Genomic DNA, 27,889 nt, shown 5'->3' with positions numbered 1-27,889 from the left:
GTTGATCTTTCATCATTTGCAATGGAAATAAGTGTTTCAGTCCAGAAAAAATGGCCGAAATGTAAAATGTAGAATTCCAGAATGTCTTAAAATTAAAACGTCAGGTGTAACAGGTAGTTTCTTTCCTGTTATTACTCATGGAGACAGAAAAATTCTGTTAAAAAACAAGCTCAGGTTGACTGCAGGCGAGTGTTACCCATTATCCATTGTTCACTAGAAGAATATGGTTTATCTGCTTCTCAGGATGATCCACTTATAACACTGGGGACATTCTAGTCCCAGGTTTTCTGAAATCAGACGCTCTCCTATTGTGCTCATGGGCCAGGGAAATGATCCAAACATAACACTGTCCTACTGTCCAGATAGCATCTTCCAAACACCTTTCAAACCTGAACATAGCACAGAATCCTGTCTTATTACAGTCCTCGCTTTTGACTTTGAGAGCCTGATCAGTGCCCGACAGAACCCCGGAAAATGTTCAATTGTATGGATGTTTCTGTTTATTTCAAAATTTTACTAACACATGTATGTGTTAGTAAAAAAAATGTAAACTGTGGCAGGGTGTGGTGGCTCACCAAAGAGCAGGGCCTGTAATCCTGGCACTTTGGGAGGCCGAGGCAGGAGGATCACAAGGTCAGAAGATCCAGACCATCCTGACCAACATGGTGAAACCCTGTCTCCATTAAAAATACAAAAATTAGCTGTGTGTGGCGCGTGCCTGTAATCTCAGCTACTCGGGAGGCTGAGACAAGAGAATCGCTTGAACCGAGAGGCAGAGATTGCAGTGATCTGAGATGGTGCCACTGCACTCCAAGCTGGCATCAGAGCAAGACTCCATCTCAAAAAAAAAAAAAAAAGTAAACTGTACAGAAAGGTCTAAAATGGAAAGTAAAAGTTACCCTTCTTTTAAAACTTCAGGTTTTCTCCCCAGAGGTACCAACAAAACAATTATAGCACACAAGCCTTTTTTTAAAAATTACACAAATGCAATAATTCCATATTTATTCCACATATTGATTACTCTTTCAATGAAACAGTATCTTGAAGCTCTTTCTACGTCAATACGTGCAAGTTCCTTTAATGGCTGCAAAGAACTCCTTGCAGACTGTTTTGTATTCTAATCAGTCCCTTAATGATGCTTGCGTTTCCTTATTACAAACTTGGCTACAGTGAACAACCTTGCACATGTATCTTGGCATCCTTTTGCAGGCCTATCTTGAGGTACATTCCTAAAAAATACGGTTGCCAGCTCAAAAAGGCTGAGACTTTGATTTTTATTTAGTTAACTGTGTTTATATATTGATCTTCTGTCTAAAATTTCAGTACCAATTTCCAAATTGCTACCTAGAAATACTGTACAGTATACTCTTTCTAGAGGTATGTAAGAGTCTTGATGGTCACCTCCTCCCCACTGCCCTGTACAGGGCCCTTGTATTTACACAACACGCTTCATTGCATCCCTTTTCTGGGCATTTGAAGGCACTTGAAGACGGTGGTCACCCAGTATATGGCGAAATCCTCCTCTCTCCCAGATGAATCAAAGAACAGTGCTCCCTAGGACACTAGTGAAGTGTTTGCAGAACTGCTGCTGTGTCAGGCCAGGGCTACCCTGGGGCTGTCTCCTGGGCAGTGAAGGTGGACTTTCAGGAGAGGATAATCCTGCCTGTGTGTGCTGATTCACCTTTGCTCTTCCTGGTCCCCACCCTGATAAACACACACCAGTTAGTGAGGTTCCACTTTTAAAAAAAATTGATCAGGGAATCAGCCAGCTGAGATGCCGAGCCTCAAAGCCGAGTTCTTCCTCTGTGTGAGGGACTCTTGTGTTTGGGGGCCACCTATTAAACGTTAGCAACAAACCAGGCTATTAGGTGGATACAGGCATACCCTACATTCCAGAACTTGTACATGAATCAACTGCTTTTTAATAAACTACATCATCCTTAGAAATTGAACGTGGATCTAAGAGTGTCTGCCCCCTATCTAATGGAAATTTCCCCCTCATAATTTGGAGGGAGAGTCAAGGCTAAGAATAACTTTTCATTATTGTTATTACTATGTTCACGTCTTAGCTGGCACGGCTGCCACTACCCTCCTCCCTTTGTACAGCGTGGAGCTGCTGGAAAATGAAATGCCTTGCTGAGTATCCACCTGTTTAAAATGGTACCATCTTCAGTGGGGTAAGCAAAAGGGAGTTACTCAAAAATGCTCACTCGAGAGTCTTGAGAGGTAGTAGCCTGACAAACAGTGCCTCTGTCCTCTGCAGAGAATGACTGTCATCACACCGATGAGGAACCATCTCTGCTGTCCTTCTCCCGGCACACATGGCAGTCAGACCTGCCACTGCCTCTCAGCTGGGGTAGAGGAAGAAATGAGGGGCAGAACAAATGCAAAGGGTCAGTTGCTCCAGAGCCCTAGTGGGTGTGGTCACAATTCTGGGCAGTCGTTTCTGTCTTAGAACAACTTTCTTTCTTTTATTATTATTATTTTTTTTGACAGAGTCTCACTCTGTCACCAGGTGCCAGGCTGGAGTGCAGTGGCACAAATCTCAGCCCACTGCAACCTCTACCTCCTGGGTTCAAGCAATTTTCCTGCCTCAGCCTCCAGAGTAGCTAGGACTACGGACATGCACCACCACATCCAGCTAATTTTTGTGTTTTTTAGCAGAGACAGGGATTCACCATGTTAGCCAGGATGGTCTTGATCTCTTGACCTCGTGTTCCGCCCGCCTTGGCCTCCCAAAGTGCTGGGATTACAGGTGTGAGCCACGGTGCCCAGCCGCAGAACAAGTTTGTAAGGTGGAGCATGGTAACAATGCCCCACCACACCACCCACCACACCGCCCGCTTACTCCTGGGATTCAGCAGCTGCGTGCAGAGGCTATGTGTCCTGGACAAGTCACACTAGTATTAAACTCTGTTGTCCCCTACTCAGCCACAGGAAATGGTGTTTGTTTTAGTGTGGGGAATTTTTCAGCTTCCCAGGCTGGGCTTGAGAGCCTGCACATCCATGTTTGGTTTCCAGCTTTCCTGATAACGTTACCGCTCTCTGTTAAGAGCTTTCCAGCTCAGCCCTAGCCCAGCTTTCATCGATCCACCTCGCCAGGCAGGATTCTGACCTTGTCCTTGACAATCTGGACAGGTCAGCTTCTCCCAAAGGCTCTGAGTTGCTCCCACCTCCATGCTCTTCCCTCCCTCCCTTTACCTCATCTGGGTGGGTATTTGGGGGACTGGGGAGAAGAAATGCATAGTGAGGAGTGGTCACTAAAGACAGAAGTTATCGTTAGAAAACCTTGGGCAGTTCACAGGTTTTTTCAGCAGCAAAATAGAGATAGTAATTATGTAGTATGAGGGGAGGTGGTTGTGAAGGTTGAATGAGTTCACATATGTAACTGTAATTATCTGGCAGAGGGAGGGAGAGGGAGGGGAAGGGAGACAGTAGTTGCGGGGTAGGGGAGAGGAGAGAGAGAAACTCATGTATGACTAGTTGGATATAAAAAATGCATCAAATCTAGCCAGGCGCGGTGGCTCAAGCCTGTAATCCCAGCACTTTGGGAGGCCGAGGCGGGTGGATCACGAGGTCGAGAGATCGAGACCATCCTGGTCAACATGGTGAAACCCCATCTCTACTAAAAATACAAAACATTAGCTGGGCATGGTGGCACGTGCCTGTAATCCCAGCTACTCAGGAGGCTGAGGCAGGAGAATTGCCTGAACCCAGGAGGCGGAGGTTGCGGTGAGCCGAGATCGCGCCATTGCACTCCAGCCTGGGTAACAAGAGCGAAACTCCGCCTCAAAAAAAAAATGCATCAAATCAAAAATAACATAAATGTTTTAATCTTTAATGCTAAAAGGAGGTGGTCATGAATAAAAATTGTATGTTTTTTTTTTTTTTTTTTTAAAGGTAGGGGTTTCACCATAATGGCAAGGCTGGTCTTGAACTCCTGACCTCAGGTGATCCACTCACCTCAGCCTCCCAAAGTGCTAGGATTACAGGCGTGAGCCACTGCACCCGGCTGTAGGTCTTTTAATGAGACATTTTGTTTTGGAGACAGTCTGTCATTCTGTGGTCATGTTAAACTTAACAGAAATATCCAGTAAGTCATTCATTCATGAGACTGTGAAGAAAACGTGTTTGGATGCATCCATAGTCATGGAATCTTTAGTTCGCATCTTGCCTTTGCTACTTGCTAGTTGGGAGATCTGTTTCCTCCTAAGTGGCGTGGGAATATTAACCCCTCTCTTCTAGGATTGGTGGCAGTCGTAAGTAGAACACCCTCCACAAATCAAATAACTCATTGCTTTGCATATTGTCACCACTGTCGCCTTTTTGTAGATAGCAGACTGGAAAATGAGTCCTCTTTGAATACTGGAGACTGGAGCTAGGAATCTTCAGTGTCAAGTGATACTTGGAACCATGAGGATCAGTGAACTCCACCCTGAGTGTAGTTCTTCTAGGGAATAACTACCATGAGAAAGAGGAGAAAACAGCCTCTGAAGTGGGGCAGTCAGGAATGTGTTTCTGTGCAGAGGCAGAGAAAAGACCTTTGGGTTTGATATTGAGACAGACTTGGGGTTATGCTGGGAAGGCAGTTTCTGTGGATCAGTACAAATATACACAGCACGACACAGAGCTTTTCTGTTTCTTGTCCCTTACAGAAGTTGAAGAAGCATTTTTTAATAGCCTTTGTGTTTTGTTCCACTGTGGTACCTTTTTAGGTATCTCTGACGGTTAAAAATCAACCAACCAACCTGCGGGCTGGTTACTCTAGAACCTTAGTTTTCTGTGCAGAGTATCTGTGGGTGCCCAGAAAGCTGAAAAAGGTGGGGAGTTGAGGAGAGGAGGAATCACTGGGAATTACGTGGTTGGAAGCAGACCATGGGCATTCAATGGAAATCTAGTGAGTCACGCTGTGGCCAACGCTTTTTTCTCTTTCTGCTTTGCCACAAGAGGAAGAAGGAGTGGTGAGGTCTGAGGTAATTTTGTAGAATCGATGTGGTTCTGAGAATGCCAGATATAGAGAGGTTTCCTCTGCAAGGCAGCACAGGCGGGAAGCCTTCCAGAACCCCTTTCCAGAGTGGGAACCCATCACACAGTACACTTTTCCTATGGTAGCCCCATCTTGGCTGATTTTAAAAGATGGTTTTTCCCAGGGCCTCTTAGAACTTGTGCTTAGCAAAGGATCTGTATTTCCCATAGGAAAAAAAGTAAGCCATGTAATGAATTTTTAAAATAAAATTTGAAATGGCTTGCATCTTGTTTCTATCTTTTCCTCTCAAAAAGCCTGGTTCATCCTTTTTTCATCCTAGTTTTGATGTCTGAGCAGTTGGCCTTTGTAGATACCCTTATTCAGAATTTTTTTCTCCTTCATTCATACTCCCCCAAGCAGTGAGCAGGGCGGGGGCGGGGGCGAGTCTCACTCAGTTCAGTGCCCACTGCACTTACTCACTGGCGACACTCCCGGTAGAATGCAAGTGTTTAAAGGCAAAGGAGGATTTTCCAATATTGTCTTGTCATATTTGCCATTACTCTGTACTTATTAGCTTTTTTGCTTGATAAATGTAGATAATAATTTATGTCCTTCCTTCCTCTGGTCTCCTTCGGCAAATTCTAAATAGCTTCGACTTACTTCACATGGCTCCTTTTCTGGGAGGACAGTTCTTCTGCCTCTCCCAGGACAAAGTGGCCCACCCTTCACTCCTGGAACACCCATTTTATGTGTGTTTATGTTGACTGCTACTGATGAGTGAATCACTTTGTTCCGTCATTATTTAGGTATCCTTCAAAGGACTTTGAGCTCCCAAGTGCTCAACTCCCTAAGCGCTCATGAATCACTTTGTTCCGTCATTATCTAGGTGTCTTCATGGGACTTTAAGCTCCCCAAGTGTGCCACAAGAACTTGGCACAGAGCTCAACACGTGGGGGACCCCACTACAGAAATGCCAAATGAAAGGAAGCCCTGCAGGCCACAGAGTGCTCAGAGGCCGCCGCCGATGTTAAGCTGGATCCCATACATAGATAAGGGCCACAGCTTCATCTACCCAAGGGGCCCACACGGGGGTGAGGTCTTCCTCTCCAGGGTGTGTTCCGTGATCTCGTTTTGTGAGTCCTGTCTACATCCTCGTTGGTAGATCAGTAATCAGTCATAAAAATGTAGCCTATCTTTTGACTATAGAAGGCCAGTATGGCACGTATGACAGTGGTAAGTTTATGAACGGAAAGTAATTTAGATAACTTGAGAAATTACAACCGTGTGACACAGTCGTGTGGTACATATTCTTTTCACTTGTGGGTTATGTCCTATAATTTTTGCAAAATAAGACTAGGAAGTTTCTATGTCATTGCTGATTTTCACAGGCAAACTCGACAAAACAGTGTGATGGAAGCAGACATCAGAGACCACTGACCCTGTGTTGTTCTCTATTCCTGACACTGTTGAGCACGTCGCACGGGTTATTTTATTTAATCCTTACGACAACTTTATGAATTGGGTCTGTCTCCCATTTTGCAAGTGAGAAAACAGAACCTTCAGTGACACAGTGAGCTTCAGAGACGTTCCCCCACTTTACTTAGTCTGTAGGTGCCAGAGCTGGAACCTGAATCCTCATCTGACTGGTTGCAGAACCTTTCTCTGCACTGCTCAATCTAGGACATTGTATTTGGGAAATTAGCAGTATTTTCTCTTTGTTACTACAGGGGAAGATAAACTATCCTACTAATTGTGTGTTTTATGTTCTCAGGGAAGCAAAGGTGCCTACCGGTACCACTGGCAAAGCCACAATGTCAAGCACAGTGGTGTGGATGACATGGTGCTGCTCTCCAAGATCTCGGAGAACTCCATCGTGGAGAATCTGAAGAAGAGATACATGGACGACTACATTTTTGTATCCTTTATGGGCTTCTTTGGACCTTTCTCAGTGGTACTATGATGTCCATAGTTAAATTGTGGCTTTATGCTGGGTGCAGTGGCTCACCTGTGCAATCCCAGCAGTTTGGGAGGCTGAGGCAGGAGGATTGCTTGAACCCAGGAGTTCCAGACCATCCTGGGCAATGCAGGGAGACCCTGTCTCTATTATAAAAAATAAAAATAAAAATTGAACTTGGGACTTTATTCCTGGCTTGAGAAAAGAGCCATCTGAAAGTCTGGATGGATGCTATGTGCGCACATCATTTTCAGCATCTCAGAATGAGGTTTGGTATGTTTATATCACTGAGTTCTGGCTGTGCAAAGGGCAAAGATGGTGCCAGATTATTCTTCTGGCATTTCACAAAGTAAAGATGCAACCAGTATTTATCTGTTTTAATCCATAATACTGTCCCTTTGACATGCTCTAGTCATGCACGTGGTATCTAAAACCTCTGCTCTTCCTAGAAGAAGTCCTGGTTTGCAAAGAGTTCTACCAATCATGTGGCCTGATTACAAAGCAGAAACATTTAAGTCTGGACTTAAAAGGCTTAAAATTTTTGCCAGTTTTTCTGCATTTTATTGTATACTAAAGGAAATGTGAGAAGCAAAGATCAACTGTTGAGAATGCCTGACATTCTTGAGTTGTTCTTTATGTTTTAATTTTAGATTGCCAGATGCCATTTTTTATAGAGCTTTAAAAAATGCAGAATGGAAATTTGATTCAAATATGTGTTGACTTCATTATCAACAGGCAACTGTGATATTTGCTTAAGTTCCTATAGGATTGAAGAGTTTTGTTTGATGCACCAATATAAAGATACACTAGTGAAACGATTGTCACAGTTAGTCATGGACATGCAAAGCTCTGTGTTAAATCTGTGTAATAGTGCCAAAAAGTTTACCTTTGATGCTGACGGTGTCTTCTGAAAGTATGGTGTCATGGATGACCTATTAAAAAGTGGAGTCTTTGCCACTGATGCAATATACATCTTAGAAATTTAACCGGAAAAGCTTGAGGAGGAATAGTTTTCACACGAGTGGCATACTATGATTACTTAGACTGTTTGACTGTTGCTAAAAGCTCTGGAACCTATGCAATAATAACTTTTGCAGGGACTACCTATCCCATCGCTGGTAAATAGGGGGTTCAACTTGACAGGAATTTAGCAAACAATACTATTAAATAATTAACAGCATTTTTCCAAAGCATTTGCACCATTCTGACCAGTACTCTGCTGTTTCTTATTTACTATAAGGGAATTGTATCAATATCTGTGTAGTTAAACCTCTAACCTCTGCTTTCAAGAATTAACAGATGTAGTTGGATTTACTGGCTACATTATAATAGCATCATTTTAAAATTTTATTTTATTTTTACAGCACTTTGGGAGACTGAGGTGGGTGGGTCACTTGAGGTCAGGAGTTTGAGACCAGGCTGGCCAACATGACAAAACCCCATCTCTGCTGAAAATGCAAAATTAGTGGGGTATGGTGGAGTATGCCTATAGTCTGGGTTACTTGGGAGGCTGAGGCAGGAGAATTGCTTGAACCTGGGAGGCAGAGGTTGTAGTGAGCCAAGATTGTGCCACTGTACTACAGCCTGGGAGACAGAGCGAGACTCCATCTCAAAATAAATAAATTAAATAAATAAATAAGTAAATTTATTTTATTTTTATTATTTAATTTTATTTTTACTTTTTTAGAGATGGGGTTTCACCAGGTAAGCCAGGATGGTCTCGATCTCCTGACCTCATGGATCCGCCCTCCTTGGCCTTCCAAAGTTATTTTTTTTTTAAATAGCAAAGAGTAATCGTATACAGTTGTGGGATATAATGTCATTTTTATTTATTTATTTTTTAAAGACAGGGTCTCCCTCTGTCACCCAGGCTGGAGTGTAGTGGCACAATCTCAGCTCACTGCAGCCTCTGCTTCCTGGGCTCAGGTGATCTTCCCACCTCAGTCTAGTTCCCGAGTAGCTAGACTTCAGGCACATACCACGATGCCTGGCTAATTTTTTGTATTTTTTGTAGAGATAAGGTTTCACCATGTTGCTCAGGGTGGTCTCAAATCCTGAGCTCAAGCAATCCACCTGCCTAGGCCTTGTGAAGTGCTAGGACTATAGGTGTGAGCCACCCTGCCCAACAATGTGATATTTTAATATGTATATGCATTTTGGAATAATAAAGTCAAGCTAATTAACATACCCAGCTCTTCACATACTTACTGTGTGTGGTGTAAACATTTAACATCTACACTCAGCAATTTTGAAATAACACATTACATTATTATTTACTTATGTAACTTGTGGATCAGGGTGGCGACCTATGGCTGACAAAACCTTCCCACCAGCATTGTTTTAACAGCAGTTGTGTTCAAACATGACCATGCTCATTTGTTTAGTTATTGTCTCTGGTTGTTTTCACACTACAGTAGTAGAGCTAAGTAGTTGTAACAGACTCTGCAAAATCTCAAATATTTACTTTCTGGCCCTTTGCAGAAAAAATTTGTTGACTTTTGCTCCAGATACCTGTGCAGGGCTTCCTTTAATTTACTTGTATGAAAGCAGTTATGTTCAGTTGTGAGTTTTTGTTTTTTGTTTTTTGTTTTTTTGAGATGGAGTTTCGCTCTTGTTACCCAGGCTGGAGTGCAATGGCGCGATCTCGGCTCGCCGCAACCTCCGCCTCCTGGGTTCAGGCAATTCTCCTGCCTCAGCCTCCTGAGTAGCTGGGATTACAGGCACGCGCCACCATGCCCAGATAATTTTTTGTGTTTTTAGTAGAGACGGGGTTTCACCATGTTGACCAGGATGGTCTCGATCTCTTGACCTCGTGATCCACCCGCCTCGGCCTCCCAAAGTGCTGGGATTACGGGCTTGAGCCACCGCGCCTAGCCTCAGTTGTGAGTTTTTATGTTATATCATAATACTGAAATATGTTCACTCTATCTGGACTTACCACCATCAAAACTTTTTAATCACTTCTATGTGCCACACCCACAGCACATGAAAACTGGCAGGTAATTGATTAGAAGGAGCTGGGTGGCAGGATGTGGACCTGGACTGTCTGGCTTCAAACTTTGCTCTGTTTATTATTGACCTCAATAAGTTTTGTGATCTCTGTGCTTTGGTTTCCATATCTGTAAAATGGGAGTAATAATAAAATCTCTCACGTGAGGCTGCTGTAGGGTGAAATGAAATAAAGCATGCAGCAAGTAAGCAGTAAGCGTGAGTTATTACTTCCATACACCAAGGCAAGCATTAAGTGCTTCCCATATTTCTGAATAATTTTCCAAAAATTCAACTGTAAAGTTATGTATTGGAAATTAAAATGCATTTTGCCACAGAAACCGTTATAAATGGAGGATTGACAAGCCTATAGAAGTCTTCATTTCCACTGAGTGCTAGTAGTTGAACAAATTCCATTTTGGAATGTTCGTGGAATGTCGGCTCAACTTACTGCATTGTAAATATGAAAGTATGGCTTTTGATAAGCTGGGTAAGAAAAGAAACAAATGATATCTGTAGTCAGTCCCTCCTAGGTCCAGTCTCCCTCACTCCTCCCCATCAGGATTGTTGACTCCCAAAATACCAGAAGCAGGGACTGTGTCTTGTATATCTTCTTCAAAAAGCAACACATAAAAACCCTTTAAAGCAATACATAGTCATTTACCATGGCTCATAACATGGAGTCAAGCAAAAAGGAAAATACCAAAGTCACCCAGAACCCAGCACCAGAGGTTAGTTCTTATTAATGTCTTGGTGTAGAGCTTTCAGTTTAACCACATGTGGCCGTACATATATGTGTGCTTTCTTGCCAATTTTAACCCAAATGGCATCATCCTGCCTCATGTATTTCTTGGTTTCCTATATAATTTTTGGCATGGTGCACTGTATTAAGTATTCGTTGACAATTTGTTGACTGTTAAGACTTGCTTTTTAAATTCAGACAATATAGTTTTTAAATGACTCCCACAGAGAGAGCTGTTTTTGCGCCTTTGAATTAATGACTGACTAATCATGTGTTCTACCAAGGAAATGAGTTACTTGACCACTAATGATTTTATGTTTTAGAACTCTCTACCCACTCAATATATGGAAAGCCCGGTCTAAGTGTGCTTTCTGTCATTACCACAGAGTAGCTTTTGGCTTTGAGGAAGCTTGATGGATGTTTATGAAATAATACGAGGAGTATAGCTGCAGATCTTGCTCTGCTAAGGTAAAAGCATCCTTTAACACTGCAATGTTAAGGGAATATTGTAATAGAATGGCATTACTATAAATAAGAGTTGGGTTTTTTCCTCTCCTATGTTTAATTGTTAAGACAAGAAGAGACTTGATTTCACATTCAGTTATAAAATTGCTCACTTTATCCCTTCTAGATCTAATTCCAGCTCATTGTCTTGTATTGAAGGTCAGCATTTGGAGCAATCAATTGCTAATGCATTCAGGCTGAATGCACATTTTTTTCTACATTAGGAAAAATAAAAATCCGCTTAGAAAATGCTGACATTGTTTGCCAATAAAACTCCATATTTTTAAGTTATTTGTCCTATGACAAAGAAGACTTAATTTGCCATCTGTTTGTCATTAATGTTGCCACACTTCTTACAATTACATTGTAAGCTATATGAGGGAAACGTGACAGTGTTCTCTATTGTGCGTGGGGAGAGAGCGTTTCTGGCCACTTGACTGACGACAAGAGTTCCTGTGCAAAGTACTCCATGCTCATTTGGGCCAACTTTCTCCAAACTTGTTTTTATTCAAAGACCGCACTCAAGTGTGTTTGGCCTTTTTAATCCTTGAATTAGGAGTCCAGACATTTGTGCCAGACTCACTCGAGTTCAAAGCTGCGTAGCTGTTCCGAGTGAGGTCTGGCCCCTGGCATCCAGTTCACTGGAGGGGCAGCGTGCTATATAGCAAGACAGGTGCTGGGCTGGAGCCAAAGCCTCAAGTTGCAGCCCACCCATTCTCCACGTGACTCTGGGCAAGTCACCTTACCTCTCTGTGCCACCACAGTGATGAACCTGGGGAAGTCCACTTGACCAGCGTAGGTGGTTTTGGGAAATTCACTATTAAAATAGATTTTAAAAGTTTGACTCTTAGCATTGCCTAATAAGACTGCTAAAAACAAACATTTGAAAGTTGTCCTACCATCACATTTCATAGAAGAAAGAATATTTTTACACCAAAACGTAGAGGGGAAATAATCTAAGAATAAAGGACAGTTTCTTTATATTGCTAAATTAAGCTTCATGAAAAATTTAGTGTGTTGTTTCTTTTTTTGTCATTCCTGCTGCAGGTCAATGAAAACTTGTAGATCCATGGACAGGCATTCAGGAACCCATCAATTAAAGATATTTTGGGTCCCTTCTGTCTCCTGGAGTCTTTTAAATAATTGGCATTTGCTTTATTTTTTTCCTGCTTTTTGGTGTCATAGCTTCATATCTTCAGGCATTTTGAAAATTAACCCTAGGCCACACCTTCACCACCAAGGATTATGTGGGTAGGGACAAAGATCGCAATGGCTTTTCCCAGAGGCACACCTGAATTATGTAATAAGGAGTGGGAGTGAGCATTGTTGGAATTATTCAAACCAGCAGGAGAGCACAGATCTCTGCAAAACAGCTGAGGCCTCTGCGGGCATAGCAAAGTGGAAAAGGTGAAAATTGTTTAGACAAACAGGTATTCAAACTCTCACCTGAAATAACTACAAGGTGTTTATTTTGTTTAAATTAAATTCTCTTGTCTCAGTTTTTCTTGTTTAGTTTTTCTGTACAAACAGCCATTTCATTGTACTTATTTTATTTGCTCTGTCACCTAGACTGGAGAGCAGTGGCACAATCACAGCTCACTGCAGCCTTGCCCTGCTAGGCGTAAGCGATCTGCCCACCTCAGCCTCCCAGGTAGCTGGAACTACATGTACAGACCGCCGTGTTCACAAATTTTTTTTTTTTTTTTCCATTTTTTGAGAGACGGGCTCTCACTATGTTGCCTAGGCTGGTCTCGAACTTCTGAGCTCAAGCGATAACCCTGCTTGGCCTCCCACAGTGTTGTGATTATAGCACCAAAACAGAAACAACCATTTTAAACCAAACTTTACTTTTTAGGTATCTTCTCAAATAATATTACCCTCAAGAACCCTACTGATAAATTTAGGGAGCAGATACAGATTTCCCTCTTCATTTCGTTCCAACCGTAGTCATTGATTCAGGATTGGCTTAGAATAGTCCAAAGGAAGCATTTTTTTTTGTTTGTTTTTGATTTTTTGTCTTTTGTTTTGTTTTTTTTCTCTTCTAAGAAAAGGAATTTTTTTGTAATGTCTCCTTAACCAGGCCCTTATCAGAATATATGTAACCTACTTAGGGAAAAATCAAGAATTTATGAGGTATCTATCTCTTTATGTAGCAGATTAACAGTTTTTAAAGTGTTAGTTACTTTAGGAGCTCATATGCAACTGAATTCATATTTATTGGGTAACCAAGGGGTTGGTGGGGAGGTGGTACCTTTGGCTGATGTCCTGAGGGCAGCCATTTATTCTTTGTGTGCAGTAATCTAGGATAAAGTGGCAGTAGCCACATTCCCTTTACAACTGAGGGAAGGAGTACCCTCCTCCATGGAAAGAGCTTATTTTCCTGTTTGTTTTTCCCTAGGGATGGATGTAGACGTGAAATAAACATCTTCCTCTTCTGACGTGAAGATGGTTGTATTTCTTAAAAACTGGGTTTACCATAAGAATCATTATTACCTCATTCATTAATTGTTTGGCTCTGTTGCCCAGGCTGGAGTGCTGTGGCATGATCAAGGCTCACTGCAACCTCGACCTGCTGGGCTGAAGCAATCCTCCCACCTCAGCCTCCCGAGTAGCTGGGACTACAGGCACACACCAACATGCCTGGCTAATTTAAAAAAAAAAAAAAAAATTGTAAAGATGAGGTCTTACTAGATTGCCCAGGCTAGTTTTAAACTCCTGAGCTTAAGGGATCCACCAGCCTCATCCTCCCAAAGTGCCAGGACTACAGGCTGGAGGCACACAGCTCATTCATTCAGTTTTGATGAGGTCCTTACCATTTGAAAAAGATACTTGAAAAATACACCTAAGGGAAGTAGGTTTTGGAGTATGCAAACCATCACAGAATCTTACTTAGAAGAGGACCTAAAGCTATCCAATTCAATCCCCCATTCACCCTACATTAAACTTCCAGTTTAAGGTTGCCAGATAAAATTCAGGAGTGCTGGTTAAATTTGCATTTCCAATAAACAAGGTACTTTTCACTGTAAGTATGTACTGAATGTTATTGGGGAACATACTTAATTGGGACATAGGAAGAATACTTAAAAAAAAATTCTTGTTTGAAAGACTTTCCAATTTAACTAGGTATACTGTATTTTTATTTGGTAAATGTGGCTACCAAGAATAATAACACTAACACAACAGTACCTGCTTATCTTAGACACTATAGCTTGTTGATTAAGAGTCTGGGCTCAGGATCCAGAGTGCCTGAGTTTGAATCATAGCTCTGCCACTGATAGTTTGTGACCTTAAGTAACTTTTAAAATTTCTCCATGCCTCAGTTTGCCTGTACACGTTAAGTAAACTTACTCTAAAAATTCCAAATTTGAAATGCTGCAAAGTTTGAAATGTTTTGATATTGACTTGATGCTCATCAGAGCATTTCAGATTTTGGATTTTGGGGTTAGGGATGCTAAACTGGTGATTGTAATGCAATCGTTCCAAAATCTGAAAAAAGCATTTTGGATAAGCCATAGTCAACCTGAAGTAAAATAGGGTTGTTATTCGGTGTTAAGATGTAAGTGTAGATGTGTTGGATTAGTTTTATCCCCCCTTATCGAGTCTTGGGTATAGCATCATGGACGTCTTACCTGCTTGATAATTTTAACAGTACATTTATGTGTCCTAAATTTTACCTCAAACAAAGCAAGCCACTAATCTATCATTGGCGTCATCTGACTTTGGCTATTGGGAATACATTTTCCATGGCCCTGCTTCCATAACTCTTCAGTAATGTTCAGTCATGGCTCACTATCTCATCAGCATTTTGTCTCAGCTCTGTGGCCTGCCCCTAGACCAGAACTGGACACCACTGGACTGGTCTTAAAACCACCTCATCTTCCCTAATAGCAATTCATGTTCAACCCTTTCAAGTCTGAAGATCTTTCTGGTCAGTGACAAAGAGTAGTAAAATCACAATCAAGTAATCCTGCATGCTCTCCTTTGTATATACACAATAATTTTAAAATATTTTCTTTAAAAAAATTATCTGATAATATGATCCGTCTCACATTGATTTATATTCAGTAATAATACTAACACTGTGTCTAATAGAAACTAACAAACCATTGCCTCTGAAACAGCACCTGTCATGTTAAGAAGCCACACTTGAAAGGTCCATCATAACTTCAGATATTACCATGATAAAACATGCACCTTAGGGTATATTAAGGGAAAAGCCACTACTATGTGCCAGGCTCAGGCACACTGCTGAGCATTTTATAATTACTTCATTTAATTATAGTGAGGCTGTTACGTAGGTCCTGTTTTATCTCTATCAGCACCAGCCCATCTGACTCAACACCTGGGCTGGTTTTTGTGCTACACAGGCCTTAATATGTAAATATAAAAATTTCCGCCTGTGGGAGGAAATCTCATAGCTTTAAGTCTTTATCTAAAGCTATATATTTGTAAATAACTCTCTGTCTAACAATTCATTCGTAAAATTTCCAAGCACCGTAATCGATCACTGAAAGAAACAGCTTTGAACGTGTGTGGTGTGTATTTCGGTTTTTTTTTTCCTCCATGAAGTCAAGGAGTTTTTTCTGCTCTGTTTGTTTGGTTCACTGTCATATCCTGAACGTCTGAAACAGTGCCTGGCACGTTAGGTAAGCACCCAATTCAAATTAGTTGATAGTTGAATGAATAAATGGAAATATTTTTCATGTGATCGCTAAGTCTTGATTTATTTTGGCACATCAAAATACGTTGTGTTAAAATTTTAAGGCCCGGGATAAATATAGCCTCTCTGAGAGGTCTTCTTGGATTCCCCAAGCAGAAATGACACTTTCTTTCCCTAAACCTGATGTAGGTGGGCTTATAATTTTCTTCTCTGAAAACTACCTTATTTAGGATTATTTCTGTTGTTCTGAGACCAGGTCTTTCTCTGTCATCCGGGCTGGAATGCAGTGATGTGATCGTGGCTTGCTGTAACCTCTGATATAGGCTCTCTGCAACCTCTGTCTCCTGGCCGCAAGCGATACTCCCGCCTCAGTCTCCCAAGTAGCTGGGACTACAGGGACATGCCCCCATGCCCAGCTAATATTTTTTATTTTTTATTTTTTATTTTTTGTTGTTTTTTAGAGATGGAGTTTCGCTGTGTTGCCCAGGCTGGCCTCAAACTCCTGGCCTAAAGCCATCCACTCGCCTCAGCCTCCTAACATGCCAGGATTACAGGCATGAGCCACTGTACCTGGCCAGGAAATTACCTTATTGATGCCTTTTAAGTCCTCAAACCTTCTGGAGAACAGAGCTGTTAGTTCATCTTGTATCCCTGTATTTGCTAAATGAGTAGATGAATTTTTTTTTTCTGAGACAGAGTCTCGCTATGTCACCCAGGCTAGAGTGTGGGGATGAGATCTCTGGTCACTGCAATCTCCGCCTCTCAGGTTCAAGGGATTCTCGTGCCTCAGCCTCCCTAGTAGAGTAGCTGGGATTACAGGTGTGCGCTACCACGCCCCACTAATTTTTATATTTTTAGTAGAGATGGGGTTTCACTATGTGAGCAAGGCTGGTCTTGAACTCCTGACCTGAAATGATCTGCTCTCCTTGGTCTCCCAACTTTCTGGGATTAAAGGCGTGTGCTACCAAGCCTGGCTGATGAATATGCTTTTAGTGTACCTAACAGATACGCAAGTTCAAGGGAAAAAGTGCGTATCTTTTGAGGGGAGGGCTGGTAACTGCTTGTTTCACTCTTTGGCCATTTTTGCTTTGTTTTCTTTTCTCCTTGCTGTACATGTTACCAATCTTGACAGAATGTGCTTTAATCATTTAAAATAATGATCGCCTTTTGTAGTAGCTTGATAATTAAATTCATCAGTCTTCCTGAGGAGGAACAAAGCCCATGCTAGTTGGATGATTGCTTTTGTCTTTGTAATCTTTTAGAAAACAAGTAAACAAGCTTTCCACTTGGATAGTCATTACAAATTCTTGATAACATGTCTGATTATTAATTTGAAAAATGTGTAGCTATGAAGATGAATGATGGACCTTAACTGAGTTTAAATTCAGACATATATAGGATCCGTATTAATCTCAGTCAACCCTTTCAAGCAGATGCCATATTTTGGAGACAAGGAAATTGAAATGTACCAAGGAGCGGTAAGTTACATGTCACATAAATTACTTCCTTATTTAGGGCTTTTATGATGCAGACATTGTTTTTCTTGAAGTTAGTAGTACTTTTACACTTTTTTTTAAATCATGTATTACTTATTGGGAAAACTTAAGTAACATTGTTTATTTTAATGATCTTTTTATTTTTGTTTTTTAATTTTAATTTTATGTATTTATTTTTGAGATGGAGTTTCGCTCTTGCTGCCCAGGCTAGAGTGCAATGGCACAATCTCGGCTCACTGCAACCTCCGCATCCCGAGTTCAAACGATTCTTCTCCTCAGCCTCTCGAGTAGCTGAGATTACAGGCATGTGCCACTAGGCCCAGCTAATTTTGTATTTTTAGTAGAGACGGGGTTTTACCATGTTGGTCAGGATGGTCTCGAACTCCTAACCTCGGGTGATGCACCTGCCGCAGCCTCCCAAAGTGCTGGGATTGCAGGCATGAACCACCATGCCTGACCAATGATCTCCTTTTTAGAGCATAGCTCAAAACTTAGGAGTGTCTAATATTTGAGCCTTATTTGTATAAAAAATGAGTAAATGGGATGTTGGACCTACAGCTTAGGGATCTTCCTGCTTTCACATATGACACAAAACTCTAAGGAATAAAAATCAGTTATAGGTAAAATAAAAAAAAATTAGAGCTGTGGGTATTGATTTGCAGAATCAGAACTGTTGTTAAACTATAACTATGACTTGAACATGAAAAATGAATCTTGTGTTACTTCATTTATTAATTTGACTCTGGTCCCTATTCAAAGTCAGCTCCATAGCCATTTCAGTTGTGTTGTGAAAATGGAAGCCGTAATTCTCCTTAGTATATTTTCTTCTTTGGTTCCTCGCTTCCCCAGGCCTTGCCATCTCTGCATCTTTTTCTTTCGTTTTCCTTCCCTCTTTGCAGCAGAAGCACAAGAGGATTCATTAATCCTGACCCCTAAAAAGCAAACAAAAGAGAGCCCACACAAATTCATCAGTTGAAGTGGAAGGCAATTTACCCGGAGCAAGAGCCCACCCCATTGTTGCCAGATGAATGGTGCTGGTCGCTGGAGCCGAAGGAGGTTGCCACGCGAGAGATCTTTGATAATGCTGCCTTTATGGGAGCCCAGCACAAGGGAAACACTGTCAGCAGAGGCTGGCCCTGCCCTAGCGCACCGATCAGCAGGCACACAGAGCTGGCTCGGCGTCCTCAATGTCAGCCAAGACGCTGTAGATGGAAGTGTGGCGCATGTGTGTTTCTCTCCAGTTTTCTGAAAAGGGTTGCTATATACACATCCCTTTTAGACCGTTTATCTTTTGAAGTGTTCTCTTTAAAGAAATGTATTATTTCTAAAAAGTATGCTTAATTTTACTGCTAATGGTAACAGATTATTGTAAGACTGGTATTTACTGAGTGCCATGTACTATGTTATACTTGCAACAATAATGAAACAGCCCTGGATGCTGGCTGTGTTAAGCATCTGTCTCCATTTCACACATGGGGAAACTGAGGCTCAGAGAAGTGAAGTACTAAAATCTACTAAGTGGTGGAACTAGGAGTTGAAGTCAGGTCCTGATGACTTGGAGGGTCTCAGGGAGGAGAAGAATCAGGGAGAAGAAATGCCTACTCTAGTTTTCTCATGGATAGCTGAGAGGTTCAATAAGTCCACAGACGGGAAGCCAGTTTGGAAAATGCAGAGTGACATGCAAAGGTCAAGTGTGAACGTTCAGCAGTGTTGAAGCCTTACTGGGCAATGACTTGCCCATACCTTTCCCCCATTGCCCATAGCTTTCTCGCCACTCTGGTTCCTTCCATTTTACATCTTCTTATCTTTCTTACTGTCTTCTACTTTCTAATTTTCAGAGTCATTAAAGATAATAGTGCACTTGAGACCAGAACTCCAAAATGATGGTAACTGAGGGACACTAAGGCCTCAAGTTTTGGTGACGGTCTCACCTAGTGAGAACCTGACCTAAAAAGGGGATTTTTTTTTTTTTTTTTTTTTTTTTTTTTTTTTTAAGACGGAATGTCGCTCTGTTGCCCAGGCTGTAGTGCAGTGGCTATCTAAACTCACTGCAACCTCCACCTCCCAGGTTCAGGCAGTTTTCTGCCTCAGCCTCCCAAGAGGAGAATTTTTAACAGAATTATGAGAGGCCATTGTTTTGGACTAAACTCATGCACTAACCCCTAATAGACCAGACCAAACCAACATGGCTCACTCATGTTAAATGTGACATAATCAAAGCTTTAAAGCAGGTGTCCCCAAACTTTTTACACAGGGGGCCAGTTCACTGTCCCTCAGACCGTTGGAGGGCCACCACATACTGTGCTCCTCTCACTGACCACCAATGGAAGAGGTGCCCCTTCCTGAAGTGCGGCGGCGGGCCGGATAAATGGCCTCAGGGGGCCGCATGCGGCCCGCGGGTGTAGTTTGGGGACGCCTGCTTTAAAGAAACAGACCAGGAGAGGCCAGCAAGAGGAGGTCCCCTCTACTTTAACCCTTACAAAAAGTAACCTAAAGTCTTTCTTCCCATTTTATAAACCCCACTGTTCTGCTCTTTCTCAATGATATTCGAGAACAAATAAGTACATCTTTACAGTGGTGACAGAGTGACATTAGTGCCTAACGTTTTGGTCAGTATCTGAAAATTGAGAAGATGACCAAAAGAGGGAAATTGGACTGGGCGTGGTGGGTCACGCCTGTAATCCCAGCATATTGGGAGACCAAGGTGGGAGGATCGCTTGAGCCCAGGAGTTCAAGACCAGCCTGGGCAACATGGTGAGATCCCGTCTCTATTTGAAAACGAAAAAAGTGCAAGAGGGGAATTGTTAAATTAAGTTTAGCCTAAAGCTGACTCCTTACATATTTTAAGTTTAGTCTAAATGTTTTTTACTTTTCTTTTTTCTTTTGAAACAAGGTCTCTGTCACCCATGCTGAAGTGCAGTGGCATGATCTTGGTTCACGGCAGTCTCTACCTCCAGGGCTGAAGTCATCCCCCAACCTCAGCTTCCTGAGCGAGTAGCTGGGACTACAGGCGCACGCCACCATGTCTAGCTAATTTTGTTTCTTTGTTGTAGAGAGAAGGGTTCACTATGTTGCCCAGGTTGATCTGGAACTGCTGGGCTCAAGTGATCCTCTGGCCTTGCCTTCCAAAAGTGCTGGGATTACAGGCATGAGCCACCACGCCCAGCCCTAAATGTTTCTCTGTACACAGTGAACTGTAGCCTAACCAGATGTATAAACAAACTATAATCTACTCTTCTGCTAATCACTGAGTTTCAGCCAATCAAAGGTGGCCAGCAATTCAAACTGCGTTCAAATAAGGCAAACTCCAAACTGTAACTAATCTGGCTGTTTCCGTACCTCACTTCCATTTTCTTTTTTTTTTGTTTTTTCTTTTTTGTTTTTTTAGATAGACTCTCATTCTGTCACCCCGGTTGGAATGCAGTGGTGCAGTCTCAGCTCACTGCAAACTCCACCTCCTAGGTTCAAGGAGTTTTCCTGCCTCAGACTCCTGAGTAGCCAGGATTATAGGCATGCGCCACTATGCCTTGCTAATTTTTGTATTTTTAGTAGAGATGGGGTTTTGCCACATTGGCCTGGCTGATCTCAGACTCCTGACCTCAAGCGATCCTTCCACTTGGGCCTCCCAAAGTGCTGAGATTACAGGTGTGAGCCAGGGCTGGCCCTCACTTCCATTTTCTGTACATGACTTTCCTTTTTCTGCCCCTAAATCGTACAGCATATGGCAGCACTGGAGACTCTGAACCTTTTCTTCTTCCTCTTCTTCCAGGGTGGCCAGATGCATGAGTCATTCTCTGCTCAATTAAACTCTGTTAAATTATAATTATAATAATCCTGCACAAGCATTATGGACTAGAAGGCCATCTAAATCCATATCCTGAGGTCCCCTACAAACATCCAGTTCTGACTGTAAGGTTAAGGAAGAGATAATATGTTCTGGTTCCTGCGTAGGATTCTTTCGTCTACCAGGTCTAGGCATAGCTTGCAGCCCTCACTGGGTACTTCCCGCTATGAGCCCCCTGCCCACAACTTGGGAAGAACACTGGGTATTGGATACAAAGCCCCCTTGTTCTGACCCCTCCCCACCAAAGTCTCATCTTCCAGAACATGGCAATGAGCAACAACTTCTAGCCAGGACCCCTTTTCTCTAGTAAGTCATTGCACAGTAAAATGGGTTAAGTAAGTTAAGCTTTACCTTTGTGTATCACTCTACCTTGTCAAATCGTTTTCCCATCCATCATATACATTGTGAGACTTGCAGCTTGGATGCCATTATTCCCACAGTTGTAGCTCACTTGATCCTCCAAGTCCTGGATTCAAGCTATCCTTCGACCTCAGCCTCCCAAGTAGCTAGGACTGCAAGCAAGTGCTACCACACCCAGCTTATTAAAAATTTTTTTGTGTGGAGATAAGACTCCAAGTCCTAGGATTTACATGACTCTTCTGCCTCAGCCTACCAAGTAGCTTGGAGTGATTCCAGGCTGGGAGTATTCTTTCCCCATATATACCCAACAAAGTATTTCTCTTTTTAGTAGTTTTTGAGGTTCTGATGAAGGTGCATGTTAAGAAATGGAATGAAGCAGGGCTGAATTCAGCCTGAGAATTTATTAAGCATGGGAAATGTATTTAGTTTGATATTTGTGCATAGCTAGGATATCCTATAAGATGAAATCACAAACCCAGGAGAATATCTTAGTGTGGTAGGATTTTAGGATTTTTTTGTTTCCAGTAGAGACGAAACAAACTGGCTTATCCCTTTAAAGAACCACACCTCCTTGCCCTCTTCCTGTGGAAAGTTTTAAGTATTTTTCCTGATCCATAGATAATCTCACCTAATTCCTTCTGAGGCTCCAGAATCTACAACGCGGCCTCTTAGAAAAAATTACATAGGAATTTGGAATTCTGGTGGAAGTCAGATCTAGGTGTGTGGCAGGCCTCTCCTAAGACCTGTTGCCCAAGTAGCTACAGAAACATTTAGAAATGGACTGTCAGCCGGGCGTGGTGGCTCACGCTGTAATCCCAGCACTTTGGGAGGCTGAGACGGGTGGATCACGAGGTCAAGAGATCGAGACCACACTGGTCAACATGGTGAAACCCCGTCTCTACTAAAAATACAGAAATTAGCTGGGCATGGTGGCGCACGCCTGTAGTCCCAGCTACTCGGGAGGCTGAGGCAGGAGAATTGCTTGAACCCAGGAGACGGAGGTTGTGGTGAGCCGAGATCGCGCCATTGCACTCCAGCCTGGGTAACAAGAGCGAAACTCCGTCTCAAAAAAAAAAGAAAGAGGCCGGGCTTGGTGGCTCAAGCCTGTAATCCCAGCACTTTGGGAGGCCAAGGCGGGTGGATCACGAGGTCGATAGATCGAGACCATCCTGGTCAACATGGTGAAATCCCGTCTCTACTAAAAATACAAAAAATTAGCTGGGCATGGTGGCGCGTGCCTGTAATCCCAGCTACTCAGGAGGCTGAGGCAGGAGAATTGCCTGAACCCAGGAGGCGGAGGTTGCGGTGAGCCGAGATCGCGCCATTGCACTCCAGCCTGGGTAACAAGAGCGAAACTCCGTCTCAAAAAAAAAAAAAAAAAGAAAGAAATGGACTGTCAACTGCAGAGGTGTGTATGGGTGGAAGGGTAGGGTGTTGGAGTGTCTGAAGACGCAGGGCACATCCGGAAGGCTGAATCATGCGTATGCCTACGGAAGACTCGTAAATTCCATCTTAATTTTGTGAGGGTGTAACTCTTGATGACCTAGGAAATTTTATGAATTCTTGTGTCATGCAACCTTTAAGATGTAATTATAGGAAGTGGAGCTATAGTGCTTGAATTCATTTCCAAATTCAGGGAAAGAAATGTGTTGCCTATCTGACCATGATTTTGTTTCTATTTTTTAATTTTCTTATTATTTATGTATTATTATTTTTTGCTTTTCTAGGCACAGTATGAAAACCCACCACATATCTACGCCCTTGCAGATAATATGTACAGAAACATGATCATTGACAGAGAGAACCAGTGCGTCATCATCAGGTATGAAAAAGATCCTTATCAGTGGGCAAAAAGGATATGAGACTATGCCGTGACCATGGATGTCGGTCGATAGGCAGTGGTTTTGCAACAGCTACTGATGTCAGAGTCTGGTTAATGTGTTTGAGTAACAAGCAGGTTAGCTACTTTATCTTGGTTTATTTATAACTCTGTGTCATAGGACTGCATATCAGAAAACTTTTGTGCTTCTATGGGGTTGCAGTAAGCATAGTAAATAGGTTTTCACTGTTTAGTCGGATGGAATCCTCTTCTCTAGGTCCCTGTTTTTTCTTTCTGTTTATACTTTAGTAATTCATGTTTGAATATTTTTGGTGAACTCTGTCATTTGTATGGAATGTGGGGGTAGATTACTGGTAACTGCCAGCATTAGCTGTCTGTAGCCATGTTTCATCATCCCTCTAGTCTGACATGGCTCTGAATCCTGGCTGGGTTTAAGTCAAGCCTGTCCAACCTGCAGGCTAGGACAGCTTGCACTGTGGCCCAAGACAAATTTGTAAACTTTCTTAAAACATTATGAGACTTCTTTGCAATTCTTTAAAGCTCTTCAGCTATGACTGGTATTAGTACATTTTATGTGTGGCCCAAGACAATTCTTCTTCCAGTGTGGCCCAGGGAAGCCAAGAGATTGGACACCCCTGGCTTAAGTGCTTTTAAAATTCTGCTTACTTAGAAAAATCAGCTGAGCATGGTGACACACGCCTATAATCCCAGATACTAGAGAGGCTGAGGCTAGAGAATCCCTTAAGACTGGGAGGCGGCGGTTGCAGTGAGCCAAGATTGCACCACTGCACTCCAGCCTGGGTGACAGAGCGAGACTCTGTCTTGAAAAAAATAATAAAATAAAATTCTGCTTACTGATGCCAGATGGGGTGGCTCATTTCTCTAAGCCCCAGAGTACGCGGCCAGCCTGGGCAACATGGCAAAATCCCATTTCTACAAAAAAATACAAAAATTAGCCAGGCATCTGGTGTCATGTGCCTGTAGTCCCAGCTACAGGGGAGGCTGAGTGGGGAGGATCACTTGAGCCATGGAAATCAAGGCTGCAATGAGCTGAGATGATGCAACGGCATTCCAGCCTGGGTAACAGAGCAAGACCTTGTTTTTTTTTTTTTTTTTTATTAAAAAAAAAAAAAAAAAAGGCTCACATCTGTAATCCCAGCACTTTGGGAGGCTGAGACAGGCAGATCACTTGAGACCATCCTGGGCAACCTGGTGAAACCCCATCTCTACTAAAAATAAAAAATTAGCCAGGCATAGTGGTACATGCCTGTAGTCCCAGCTACTGAGAGGCTAAGCCATGAGAATTGGGTGAACCCAGGAGGGGGAAGCTGCAGTGAGCCAAGATCACACCACTGTAATCCAGCCTGGAGGACAGAGTAAGACTCCATCTCAAGGGAAAAACATCTGCTTACTGTTGTAAATATTTTCTTTTCCTTTGTATTTTTATTGTGAATATTTTCAAACACTAGAAAGTATAAGCATCCATATGCTCATCAGCTAGAATTTGACATTTTACATTTTATCATACATATTTGTGTTCATCTTTTTTAATTTACCTGAGAGATTTTTGAAAACCTTTTATTATGGATAGTTACAAATATACACAAAATGAGAAAGAATAGGTGTCCCTGTATGTCTATTATCCATTTTGTAGTTACCAATATATGGTCAGTTCCGTTTTATTTGGTCCTCCCATTCTGTCCCACTTGATTACTTAAAGCAAATCTGGCAGGGCTTGGCAGTGGATTCATTTCCAAGGTCAAGAAAAGATTACATGTAATCCTGGTACTTTGGGAATCCATAGGGCAGAAGGGTCACTTGAGGCCGGGAACTGGAGACCAGCCTAGACAACATAGCAAACCCCGACTCCATTAAAAAAAATTTTAATTAGCTGTGTGTGGTGGTACACACCTGCAGTCAGCCTAGGGAGGCTGAGGCAGGAGGATCCCATGAGCCCAGGAGTTTGAGGTTACGGTGAGCTATATTTGAACCAATGCACTCTAGTCAGGCTGGACAAAGAGCCTGTCTTAAAAAAAAGAAAAAAAAGGCAAATCCAAACATCCCCTTTATTTGTCAGTAATTAGTATGTGCCTCTAAGAAATCATTCTTACCACACCTTAAACATGAAGAATTCTTTTATAGTATCCAATATTATCAGTATTCCAATTCCATGCTTTTCTTATAGATTCTTTGTCACAGTTGGTTGGTTTTTATTTAGTATCCAAACAAGGTCCACATACTGCACCTGATTGCGATGTCTCTTCAGTCTTTAACTATTTTCCCTTCCTCTTTTTGTTTTCTTGAGTTTGTTTAAAAAAAAAAAAAAAAAAAAAAAGTTTTTTGTCCTGTAGGTCTCGCTACACTCTGGCATTGCCTAATTGTATCCAATGATGTTGCTTAAGTATTCCACTGTTCCTACACTTTTTTAAAATTGATAGTTAGATCTAAAAGCTTGATCAGACTCCATTTTTGGCAAAAAAAACTTGATCATCGATGCTGTGCACTTCCTGCCTGTTGCTCTCTCTTCGTGTGTCCAGGTTGTCAGTGAACCCATCTGTTATAAATCATTTCAGAGCCATTGTCTAATTAGTGGTTGAAAAATATTTTTTTTCAAATTCTGTTATTTTTTTCTGCATTTATTAGTTCTTTCATTTGGTCACCTTAAAATAAAAATATACGGGAAAATTAGACAAAACACTGGATTCTTGCTCAAGGATTATTTTCAAGGTATGTAGAAAAAAACCACACTGGATTCATTGCCATTACTCACCTATTTTCAGTACAATCAATTGTTGCCCTAGTAGTCTCCCAAGGTAATGTATTTCATTTTCAGTATTATTCCAAACTAGTGGCTTTTTAATATTGTACCTGTTTAACTACACTGCAGTTATACTTTTCAAGGCTAGAGTGATCTTACTGTTGAACTGTGACTTTCTTTTATCTTAGCTCTATGTCCTTTGGACATGACCCCAGTAGGCTCAGTTAGTTTCCTTCTTTTAAGACTTTACAGCTCATCTTGTGTATTTCCTGTATATTGCATATGTCCTGTGCAAGATGTAGAATCCACTCTCTCTCCAGGGGCCTTGCTTCTGTTCTTTTCTGTTTTCTTTTCCTTTTCTTTTTGAGACCAGGTCTCACTCTGTCCCCCAGACTGGAGTGTAGTAGTGTGATCTCAGCTCACCACAACCTCTGCCTCCTGGGTTCAAGTGATTCTTCTGCCTCAGCCTCCTGAGTGGCTGGGATTACAGGCATGTGCTACCACGCCTGGCTGATTCTTTTGCATTTTTAATAAGAGACAGGGTTTCCCCATGTTGGCTGGGCTGGTCTTGAATTCTTGACCTCAAGTGATCCACCCACCTCAGCTTCCCAAAGTGCTGGGATTACAGGTGTGAGCCACCGTGCCCTGCTGGGCCTTGGCTAGTTTAATGGGAAATGGTGTTAAAAGACCAGTAAACTGGGCACCAAGAATGCTGACTGCGCTGTTGTTAGTGCCTGTAGTTTTTTGAAAAGACAAAGCTAGGGAATATGAATTTTTTAAGAGAAAAATGAAATGGAAAAATTGTTTCTAGTTAATTTAGAAGATTTCAGTTTTTCTTTGATTTTACTTTTTGTGTCCTATTTCTCTTAGGCTGAAAAATCTTAATTCCTGATTACATTAGCAATTGTTTGCATTGCATTGTACATATTTTAGATAGATAGAATAAGTTTGTTAATGCTTTTAAAATAACAATACCACTATTATTAGTAGCAATACTGAATTTATTTTAAAATTTCTTTTTTTTGTCCAAATGCCCAATATTTACAGTCAAAATACTGGGTTTCATAAAAGTCACTTGAAATGATCCTTTTTCTGTGTCAACCTGACCTACAGTTGTGTTCATTTATTTCATTTTCATTTTTAGTTGTTTAGCATTTTTAAATTTAATTTTGTTTTCATAATTATGTAAAACATTTACATAATTCCAAAGTCAATATTGCAAAATGTGAGCACTGAAGCATTTCAAGGTAAATATATATCTGAGGTATTTAAAGGTAAATATAAACTTCATGACATTTTACCCCTAAATATTTCCACGTGCATCTCTGAAAAATTGAAATATTTTCTTACTAATCCCAAGTCCATTATCATAACTAAATAATTAATAGTACCTTTTCAACATCATCTAAAAACATCTATATTCAACCTTCTTTAATTGTGGCAAATGTCCTTTTTTGCTGGTTTATGCAAATCAAATAATGCTGAATGCATTTTGGTTATGAATCATAAATTTATTTTTATCCTACCACAGTTCCTCTATTACTACTATTTTTTTCATGACCCTGACTTTTTGAAGAGACCAAAACTACTTTTCCTACAGACACCATTTACATTTGTCTGACTGCTTCTTCCTGGTGTTGCTATACTTCCTCCTTCAGCTGGATTCTGTACAAATTTAAGGTTATAGCTAGTGACTTGATCAGATGCAGATGCAAGTTAAATTGTATGAGGAGCAGCACCTGGGTCATGTCGTATTTGATTGCTTAATAGCAGATGC

The 27,889-nt window shown here is 41.6% G+C and overlaps 1 protein-coding gene across 1 annotated transcript in view; it reads left to right on the top strand.

The window, feature by feature from the left end:
- The window catches only part of MYO1E (myosin IE), a 237,153-nt gene that overhangs the window by 95,172 nt on the left and 114,092 nt on the right, over positions 1-27,889 (top strand). The window contains exons 2-4 of the mRNA XM_003928985.4: positions 6,738-6,881; positions 17,203-17,292; positions 23,242-23,336. Coding sequence (XP_003929034.1) covers positions 6,738-6,881; positions 17,203-17,292; positions 23,242-23,336 — 329 coding nt within the window. The remainder of the gene's footprint in view (positions 1-6,737; positions 6,882-17,202; positions 17,293-23,241; positions 23,337-27,889) is intronic.

Source organism: Saimiri boliviensis, chromosome 2 (genome assembly GCF_048565385.1).
Source record: "Saimiri boliviensis isolate mSaiBol1 chromosome 2, mSaiBol1.pri, whole genome shotgun sequence".
In the NCBI taxonomy this organism is placed as follows: Eukaryota; Metazoa; Chordata; class Mammalia; order Primates; family Cebidae; genus Saimiri; species Saimiri boliviensis.
The sequence above is the reverse complement of the archived record's forward strand: the minus strand, read 5'-3'. Positions and strand labels throughout refer to the sequence as shown.